At 44.2% G+C, this 10,981-nt stretch overlaps 1 protein-coding gene across 1 annotated transcript; it reads right to left on the reverse strand.

Annotated features, from left to right (window-relative positions):
* Positions 1–4,954: 4,954 nt before the first annotated feature.
* Positions 4,955–6,158, reverse strand: LOC134569180 (uncharacterized). Its single transcript, XM_063428089.1, has one exon. It carries the CDS (start codon positions 6,116–6,118, stop codon positions 4,997–4,999), a length of 1,122 nt encoding a protein of 373 aa, XP_063284159.1. The 5' UTR covers positions 6,119–6,158; the 3' UTR covers positions 4,955–4,996.
* Positions 6,159–10,981: the final 4,823 nt, after the last annotated feature.

Below are 10,981 nucleotides of genomic sequence, written 5' to 3' on the forward strand. Positions count from 1 at the left end.
GTCAGGTTAGGAGGACAAAATGGAGGATTCACAGTATGCAGTTAAAATGGAGTTAGTACAATAATTCAATACAAGTTCAATAAAGATTTTTAATAATTCTACATCACCTGGAACATGAAAACATGTTAGAAAGAATTGACAAGTGGCTGCTACCCATGTGAGTCGTCTCAAGAGCCTCATAATTACCAGGGATGATGACCGGCCTTTATTGACAATATGGCAAGTAGCCATATTGTCAGAATAGCACCAAACCGTGTGACCGGACCACTGGTGGCCCCAGGTAACGGCCGCTGCCACAATTGGGTACAACTCAAATAAAGCTGAGGTCTCTGTGAAATTTGTGAGTGACTTGACCTCAGTTGGCCATGGCCCCCCAAGCTATTGGTCTCCCCATATGGCTGCGAACCCTGTGCTTGCTGCAGCGTCTGTCCATAGTGTAGGTGAAGTGTCTGAGTGAGGTGGTATAAACATGGCACGCCCGTTCCAAGAAGTGAGGAAAATTCTCCACATGCGCAAATCGGATGTTGCGTGGTTGTCTAATGAAATGTAAGATGTGTCTGAGGTAAATTGTGGAAATAGTGACAGCAAATGTGAAATAAATTATCTCCCCTGAGGAATGATTCTCATTGCAAAATTAAGCGATCCCAGCAATGATTGTAGGTCTTTTTTTGTGCAACAACCTTGCTGTAGGTAATGGTCAATGCTTGCCAGGATACGCTCAATTTTCTCATGAGGGAGGCTAGCCTGCATGTGTACTGTGTCTAGTTGTATCCCCAGAAATTGCATCTGAGTGTCGGGCCCCAGGGTCTTGTGTGGGGAGACTGGGATAGAAAGTGACTCAAATAATGCCAACATGTGTCTTAAACTTGTGGGTGGAAGTGTGTTGTTCTCAATTGTGAGGAAATCGTCTAAATAGTGAATCACTGAGGGACATTTGCATACATTGAGTAACAACCAACATAAGGCCTCTGCAAATGTGTCGAAAATACGCGGGCTGCTTTTAGAGCCAAAAGTGAGCCGAGTGAAGAAATAGTATAACCCTTCCCATTTAATGCCGTGAAGGTGCCAAAGTGTAGGGTGCATAGGAAGTAATTTGAAGGCGTTCACTACATCCGTTTTACTTAACCATGCCCCTGTGCCTGCTTTTATGATGACCCCAATGGCATGGTCGATAGTGGCGTAATGCAGTGAAAACTCTTCCGATGGTATGAGGGAATTTAAGCTAGGGACTGTGGAGGAATGTGGTGCGGATAAATCAATGATCAGCCTGGGTTTAAGTGAGTTTTTCCCCGTGACAATCCCAATGGGATTGGTTCTCCAAGAAGTGAAAGGTGGTGAGAGGAAAGGACCAAGCAAAAACCCTTGGTTCACCTCGATTGTGATAAGTTTATGTACCAGCTGTGGGTCATCTCGTGTGGAAAGTAAGTTGTCACATTCCAGTGTGCCTGTAGGTAAATGTATCAACCCTGTGTGAAAACCCTCCGATAGACCTGTTATGAGGTAGTCACTGAAATGTCGTGATGGGTGTAGATGTAGCAAATCGGTGAATAAGCTGAGGTTCACGCATGTGAGATAGGGTTTTGGGAAAGCTTTATTTGGGCGCATTGTCTTGGAATGAGCCCTAAAACAGTGTGAACAAACATGCATTAGTCTACAAGAACTAAACCCACAATTGCCAGCATTAAAATTGTTACATACTTGGGATTTCCCTAAGAAGACAATATCTCTTCCTAGTTTGTCTTTCAAACCTTTATTTGATCTTGAGGGGTTAGTAGTTGCTTGGTTTTGTTCTACCTCAGCTGTATTAGGGCAGAAATTAGTGATGTGGGTTGCTGATGAGCATACTGCACAAGTTGGGGGCTTGAGGCCTGCAAAGTGCCTACAGAATAGCTCAGTGTCCAACTTGTTCCACTTAATGCTTAAATTGAACTGAGCCAGAGCTGCGGCCACCTTTGCAGAGAAGGAACGGTGGTAATCGTAAAACGCTGTACCACCGTATTTGTGCCCCAAATCCACCAACTTGTGCATGTACGCATCTAGCTCGGCTCTTTTCCCTGGGTATACAGTGCAATATACATCCCTATAGATGCCAAAACCTAACACAAATTCTGGTATATTCATTATTATATTTTTTGTTCAGGCGAGGGTCCCTAGCTTTAAGGACTACAGAAATGTCCCCACAAGCAAAGGTCCTGTTCTCAAGGACATCCTGGGAGGCAATGAGCAATGAAGCTAGGTTAACGTCCTTGCCTTCCAGAATGTCCTTTTTAAGGTGAGCTGGGACCATGTGTGAGGGATCAATAGATTCTATGTCAGCCGTGGCGGGTAAGGTATTAGCAAGAGGCTGAGTGGTGACCGTTGTATTTGTAGTGGTGTGAGTAGCACTACCGGCCTCCAATTTGTCCAGCCTGTCGCTGATTTTCCCCATGGATGTCATAAGGGACGTCATCATAGCATGAAATGCTGGTACTTGAGACCCGCTAGGGCCTTCCCCTGCCTCGGAGTTGTCAGTGGTAGTGTTCAGTAGCCTATACAACTCCGCCTTTCTAGCTGTAGCTGGGAAAGGGATGCAGCGTCTTCTTAGTTCAGCTGTAAGACGTGGTATATGGTCCACGATCTAAGGGATGCCGGGCTATTCACGTCTGTACTTGGACCAGGGGTGGCAGGCCTAGCGGGTGTGCTGGGTAGTGACAGTTCTTCAGGAATATCTGGCGTTAGTGACATAACTGAAATTATAAATATATATAGTCAGTCGTATGAATTGTTTTGTGGGTGGGTACTGGTGGGCTAGCAAAATACCAAGCGGTGAAACAATTAAACTTTTTTGAACGTGACAGATAAGGCCCTGCTAGTTGCCAAGCGGCTTGAGAGGCACTATCTATGCGTGGGCCCGAGGGGACGTTTGAGGCCACCGAACGTTGTGGCGGGGTGTTGGCCTCTCGGTGTCATATAAAGCATAAGAAAGATTGGGAGTGACAGGTGAGGCCCTCTCTTTGCATTGATGCGAGGCGGCTAGCTATGATTTGGCCCGAGGGGCGTATCACCTCCGAGTGTGAGGTTAGGGATGTTGGCCTCGCGGGACCACTAGCCTATGGATTAAGACCAGAAAATATTTATCTAATTGGGCCACCTAACCTAGGACCAGTACCCCTCAAATATATTTTTAGGAAATAGTGGGATCTGGCGTAGTACCTGAAAAGTGAGTCAGGCTTGACCTCTCAATTGAAGAGTAACTGTGATTTGTCGGGTGGTTAACCTGTGGGTATAAGATGATATATAAATATCTGAAACTGGGGTAGTGGTTAGGCCAGATCGTGGACCTTAGAACCAGAACCTACCCGATAACTGCGGAGGAGATATAACCGAGAGAAACCGGCTTCTTGCTTGTAAAAGCTACCGTTCCGCTGACTAAGCCTAGGAGAGTAAATAATATTTTTAACCTAATATCATATGTTATATGGCCATTACATAAATCATGACAATATTACCAACCTATAAATAAAGTATAAATGGTACCGACTCAGGTGCCCAATTCTTAATATAACTTCTGATAAAGAAACCTGTGGGAAGATGTCAGAAATCACAATTAAGGTGTAGCATAATTTTATGTATATATAATGAGAGAAAAAGAGAGGGGAGAGAGGGAGAAAAAAAAAAAATATTTTGTGTGTAGTATCCGGTAGGGGGCGAAATTCCACCTAAGAAGTGGGTGCCGGATCATGTTTAAATTCATTATTAAAGTGTGAATTTAAATAGTGATAATACAGTACATATTAACCGTTTAGTTTGAAAGCAGAAAATTTTAGTGTGTAGCCGAATGCAGCGATATTCGTTTTGAAGTTAAAAGGACATGGATTATTTTACTGAGCGGCGGAGTGATTTAACAAAAGAAGTGCCGAAATGCGAAAGGGCTCCGCCGTGTAAGCCGTGAGTAAGAAGCAGTTTGCTTTACGGCGGGCCCCACTTCCGTTTTTTTCTGCGGCAGCGAGTACCAGAAAACTGTGCGGACGGCGGCGGCGGGAAAAGAAACCCTGGGGAGCCCGGACAACTCAGGAGAGCACCGGACCAGGAGACCAGGAGACCACGAGGAACAGGTAAGACGAAATCCAAGATGGCGGTCAGAACCGGAAGTAACGTTTCTGACTCGCCAGACCATTGACGGTAATGTGAGAGTGGATTGGTAGCCCTTTTATAGGGAAACCAAGCCACTCCCACAACTACAGGCCAAGCCTTCATATATATATATATATATATATATATATATATATTAATATTTAAATACACTTAGACTATTTATGTGTATCTATGTGTTTATGTGTGTATATATATATATATATATATATATATATACTTAGATCATATATATAGTAAATATATATATGATCTAAGTATATATTGTTTAATTTTTACACTGTTTTAAACATTTTTTTTTTCAGACAGCAGGGGGAGTACCTGTCATTACAGGCACTCTCCCTGCTGGCATTGCTATGGACGGCTATGCCGTCCATGTGATCACGAGGTCCTAGCAAGGACCTCGTGATCACATGGCTCAGGGGGGACGAAGAGGACGGAGGGGGACTCCCTGGGCTCCCAGGTAAGTCCCCATAACGCAATCACCAGCGTAGGATCGCCGGTGACCGGGTAAGTACATAGGACGGCGGGGACGTGCTATGCCGCCCCCCCGGCGTTTAGAGCCGATTCCCTAAGGACGGAATAGCATGCCTGCCGTGTTTAAGGGGTTAAGCTGTAGTTGTTCTGGTGACTATACTGCCCTGTAAACAGAATTATATAAATCATTGAAAGTGACAGTCCCCCTTTAAGTTTAGATTATGTCATCATAAAGTACAATTGGTCCTTTAATTAAAAGTACATAACAAATTCTGCTGAAACAAGTCATCTGACCAAAACAAAGAAGAATTTGATCTGAAAAGAACAAGGTTTACATGCAGCTGGTTTTATTCATGCAGTTTCAAGCATACTGCGTCGAGCTTCTCATCTAGAAGCATTTTCTGTGAACGATGTTTGGTCCTACTTCCAAGTATTCTGCCTGTGTGACCCACATGTGCTGAAAGGCAGACAGGGAAGACAATATTGATCCTCCCATCCATACTGCCAACAAGGGATCAGTTGAAGTGTTAACATTCAGTGGACTTTCTGGTGGAATCAAGCTGGCCAGTTCCTTGCTCATACGTTCACCAATGCCATGGAACATGCTGGACCCTCCAGACAGAAGCACATTGCTGCAAAGGGTGCTCCGAATATCGATGTCACACTTCATTATGCTATTAAAACACATTCTATCAATGCCTTGTGACTCCATTCCTATTCTTGCAGGATGAAACAGTGTTTCTGGACATTTATACCTCTCTTTGTGGATGGTGATAATCTTTCCATCGGGAAGTTTGTATTCTTTTTCCAAATCTGCTCTTGGTCTCATGCTCTCACATTCTACATCAAAAGCGACATAACATAGCCTTTCTTTCATATCGTTGACAATTTCTCTTTCTGATGTAGTACTAAAGGAAACACCACTTTCATTTAGTATTCTCATCAGATAGTTTGTCAGGTCTTTTCCTGCTAGGTCGAGCCTTAGCACAGCATGTTGAAGACAGTATCCTTCAAAGACAGGGACTGTGTGCGTCACACCTTCACCTATGTCCACCACACAACCAGTTACTTTTCCTGAGGAGTAGAGAGCTAAAACTGCTTGGATTGAAACATATGTTGCAGGAACACTAAATCCCTCAAATAAGACAGTCATCATCTTTTCTCTGTTAAAACATGGGTTGAGAGGTACCTCAGAAACGAGAAGTGGTCTATCACTTGCGTTTATCTTTAAATTATTATTATATCCATAGCTCCATATGAGCTCCATGTCATCCCATGAAGTCACCACACCATGCTCCACTGGGTAGCTTAATGAGAGGATACCCCTTCTTTCTTGTGCTTCTTCTCCAATATAGTAATCCCTTTGTCCAGCTCCAACAATGATAGGTAAGTATTTAGGTCTTCCTACCATGTTTGAGTACACATATCGTGGTTTGTCTTCTCCCGCAAATCCAATCTTAATTACTCCAGAACCGTTGTCTATAACCACTGCATGTTGGTCAAGAATCATGTTGGCTATCCCACTGATGTCACCTGAACTGTTAATAGCAGCAGCAGCTCTGATCAAAAAGGACTATATCTACTGGTCTGTTTGTATTTAAGTGAGCCAGGCGTGATGTAATAATGACAGGTGACACAAAGAGTTGCCTTGCTATAACCTGGTGTTATCCTATTTTTTATTGTGGGGGGCTTGCATATCACTATAAATAAAGAATGGGTTGCTAGACACTATTTTATAATTTATGTCATATATGTTTGGACATTTTCAGTGAGAATGGAGCCATGCAACTACTCTTGATAATTGTTGCATCCATCCTGTGCATTGTCATTTAAGTAATATTGATGTATTAAACCTATTTATTTTTAAATAAAGACATTTAATTGCAATTCTTAATTAATTGTATTTTTAAAATAGTTTTCAGTTTGATCATCTACAGGTAAGTGAGCCTTGCGCTGCGGATGAGATGTTTTATGTAAAACCTGTGGTTCATGCCCATTTCATGTGCCTTAACACCACGTAAAGACTAAAGCATAGACCAAAAGCAGACTAATAGTTAATAGCTTGCCCTTTAGGTAGTTACTACAATCCCATTCAGGAGGACTTAAAGGGACAATATAGGCACCCAAACCACTTCAACTCATTGAAGTGGTCTGGGTGAACTGTCCCAGTCCCCTTAAAGGGACAATATAGTCACCAGAACAACTACAGCTTATTGAATTTGTTCTGGTATGTAGAATCATTACCTTCAGGCTTTTTGCTGTAAACACTGTCTTTTCAGAGAAAATGCAGTGTTTACATTACAGCCTAGTGATAACTTCACTGGCCACTCCTCAGATGGCTGTTAGAGATCCTTCCTGGGTCATGGCTGCCTAAAATGCATCCAAACATTCAGATTTTGCTATATTTATGGAGGCATAAGGGGCCCAGGGGAGCTAGATGGTGATTTTAACACTGTAGTGTCAGTAATACATGTTTGTGTTCCTCACCCTATAGTGATGCTTTAACCCAGCAATTGTAATTATTGCAGTTATTGATATACTGCAATATGTTTTTTGTGTATTTGCTAATGATATAGGCCCCCTCTGTAATGGCATAGACCAGATAAAACGTGATTCAGACTTTTTAAGTGGGTTTACCATGAAGTCTCCACGACTTTTGGCCTGTTTGTGGAATGTTTTCATTTTATAACATGACAGGAAGCTTCATATTTGCTTAAGTCTCTCTTTACTAGAATTCCACAGCAGCACATTAACATAGAGAAAAACAACCAATCAGAAAAAAGTAAGGAACAATAAAAGTCCCCTCCCACCACTACTTCCTCTTTCTTTGCTGCTCCACATCAAGCATGGGTCAGAGTATCATTGCCTCCTGCTCTTAGTGGGTGGCTGTGGGATTTTATTTTGTGGGTATATGGTGTATATATATATATTGTGTAGATATGTGTGTATTTGGTGTATAGCTCGTGTATATATTGTGTTTATCTTGTGTGTGTATATGGTGTACATATATTGTGGGTATATGGTGTATAGCTCATGTATATATTGTGTGTGTATATGGTGTATATAAATGGTGTATATAGGTGTATATATGGTATAGCAGTGTGTATATTTTGTGTATATCTTGTATTCATTTTAGGTATATATGGGTCTATTTTGGTCTGATACCCTGTGTTTTTTATGCCTATATGCCTTCCCTTCACTGTCATTTCGTTAATACCTTCACTGCCTGGGTGCTAACCAGGCGCTCTCTCTGCTCCCTTCTTCGCTTTCCCCATCTGTGGGTTCTTGGCGCGGCAGTCGTGGGAGGCGACCATTTAGCCGCCTCCTCCGATCTCCCGCGAACCAGTGCCGTGGAGTATGTCTCCGGCAGGCCCCACGTGTTGTGTCCTGCGGCTCATTGGCCTCGCGCCATGGCACGAGACCCATCGCCTGGGCCTTCCCCCTCTCTCATCGCCACTTACCTTTCTGGTAAGTGGCGATGGGGGATTAAATAAAAAAAAAAACGTGTTAGTGTGTGTGTGTGTGTGTCTGCTAGTGAGTGTCAGTGTGAGTGTCAGTGAGTGTGTCTGCTAGTGAGTGTCAGTGTGTGTGTGTCTGCTAGTGAGTGTCAGTGTGTGTGTCTGCTAGTGAGTGTCAGTGTGTGTGTCTGCTAGTGAGTGTCAGTGAGTGTGTCTGCTAGTGAGTGTCAGTGAGTGTGTCTGCTAGTGAGTGTCAGTGAGTGTGTCTGCTAGTGAGTGTCAGTGAGTGTGTCTGCTAGTGAGTGTCAGTGAGTGTGTCTGCTAGTGAGTGTCAGTGAGTGTGTCTGCTAGTGAGTGTCAGTGAGTGTGTCTGCTAGTGAGTGTCAGTGAGTGTGTCTGCTAGTGAGTGTCAGTGAGTGTGTCTGCTAGTGAGTGTCAGTGAGTGTGTCTGCTAGTGAGTGTCAATGAGTGTGTCTGCTAGTGAGTGTCAGTGTGTGTATCTGCTAGTGAGTGTCAGTGAGTGTGTCTGCTAGTGAGTGTCAGTGAGTGTGTCTGCTAGTGTCAGTGTGTGTCTGCTAGTGAGTGTCAGTGAGTGTCAATGAGTGTCTGCTAGTGAGTGTCAGTGTGTGTGTCTGCTAGTGAGTGTCAGTGAGTGTGTCTGCTAGTGAGTGTCAGTGAGTGTCTGCTAGTGTCAGTGAGTGTGTCTGCTAGTGTCAGTGAGTGTGTCTGTTAGTGAGTGTCAGTGTGTGTGTCTGCTAGTGTGTCAGTGTGTGTGTCTGCTAGTGAGTGTCAGTGAGTATGTCTGCTAGTGAGTGTCAGTGAGTGTGTTACTGCGTGTCTCTTACTGAGTGTGTTTGTGTGTGTATTAGTGAGTCTGTTTGATGTCTGTTAGTGAGTGTGTGTTTGTCAGTGAGAGTGTATGTTTTCTAAGTGAGTGTGTATGTATGTCTGTCGCTGAGTGTGTCTGTCAGTAAATGTGTGTGTCTGTTATCTGGTGTGTATGCATCTGTTCGTGAGAGTGTGTGTGTCTTCAGCACTTACCTTTCTCTAGCGCCGGACTCCCTTGGCGCTGGGGATCCCTCCGCCTCTCAGCTCCGAATGCTCTTGCCGCGCACGCATTCAAACCGCCCATAGGAAAGCATTACTCAATGCTTTCCTATGGACGTTCAGTGTTTTAGAATAGCGGAAGCTCCTCTAGCGGCTGTCAGTGAGGCATCCACTAGAGGCTGGATTAACCCTCGGTGAAACATAGCAGTTTCTCTGAAACTGCTATGTTTTCAGCTGCAGGGTTAAAACTAGAGGGACCTGACACCCAGACCACTTCATTGAGCTGATGTGATCTGGGTGTCTGTAGTGGTCCTATAAGTGTGTGTGCATCTGCATGCACTGGCGTACATACCGCGGTCGCAGGGATCACAGCCCTGCAACCCCTGCGACCAGGTGCCCGCCGCCATGTGTTGCGGCCCCGGCCCGCGCAGAGAAGCGCGAGAGGGGGGCACAGATCAATTTGCGCACTGGGGCCCCATGGGTCATGTGTACGCCACTGCACCTACCCTGGTGTCTGCCGCAGGCTGTGTGGAGGGGGCGAGGATATGAATGACATCATATCCCTGCTCCCTGTGTACCACACAGCGCGGCTGGCGCCATGTGATGGGGCTGGGCTGCAGGACAGAACTCCAAGGAGCCAGACAGCATGCATCCAGGGGACAAGATTGAACTGATGTAAGTATGTAATTGTGTATGTCTCTGTATGTATGTATGTAGGTCTCTGTATGCCTGTATGTCTTTGTATGTATGTTTCTGTATGCCTGTATGTCTCTGTATGCCTGTATTTCTCTGTATGCCTGTATGTCTCTGTACAAAATGTATGTGTCTGTATGTTTCTGTATGCCTGTATGTCTCTGTATGTACAAATGTATGTGTCCGCATGCCTGTATGTCTCTGAATGTACAAATGTATGTGTCTGTATGCCTGTATGTCTTTGTACGTATGTGTCTGTATGCCTGTATGTCTCTGTATACCTGTATATATGTATGTGTCTGTATGACGGTATGTCTCTGTATGCGTGTATGTCTTTGTATGCCTGTATGTATGTATGTGTCTGTATGCCTGGATGTCTCTGTATGTATGTTTCTGTATGTCTATGTATGTATGTATGTATGTATGTATGTATGTGTCTGTATGACGGTATGCCTCTGTATGTATGTCTTTATATGCCTGCATGTCTCTGTATGTATGTATGTCTCTGTATGATTATTTCTGTGTTTGTATGAACCTTATTGCTAAAATGCATCTTCGCCTGTGTAACTAAAAATCCTAGCACCGGTCCTGCATTCATGGCACGTACTGGACGTGACCCCAAGTAAGGGGTCAAACGTTGCCTCAGACTGGCACTGGATACACCGCTGGACATGCTGGGCCCCTAGCCGGAATACTCATGATGGATGGCAGGGCTTATTCACGGGAGCTACCCTAGACCCAGCTTCCATACAAGACTGGGCTCTGCGCTCCATTTGCCTGCTGGGCAACACTAGCACAGCGCTCTGCACCGAGCGTAGGACTGCAGTCCTCTTACGCATGGACGCCAAGCTATCGGACTTGGGATCTAAGGATCTGGGCCCCTAGCAAGGATATACTCTTCTGAGAGAAAAATAATAAAGAGTTGACAAAGCCCTAATAACTCTTCCCTACTGGGGAATAACCCACGATAATAATTGGAAAAAGACAGAAAATATGGAACCTAAGGTTCCTATGCGGAAGAGTTATAAATGTAAAGGGAGTCCCTACCTTTAATAATCCTAAGGGTATAGGTAAATAAAAAGACAGGAGGGAAGGTTAGGGTAAGGGGACTAGCTGTGTAAAAACACATACAAATCCAAACAACCACTAAACAGAGAGATTCCAAACCTAATATG

This window comes from Pelobates fuscus, chromosome 7 (assembly GCF_036172605.1).
Source record: "Pelobates fuscus isolate aPelFus1 chromosome 7, aPelFus1.pri, whole genome shotgun sequence".
In the NCBI taxonomy this organism is placed as follows: Eukaryota; Metazoa; Chordata; class Amphibia; order Anura; family Pelobatidae; genus Pelobates; species Pelobates fuscus.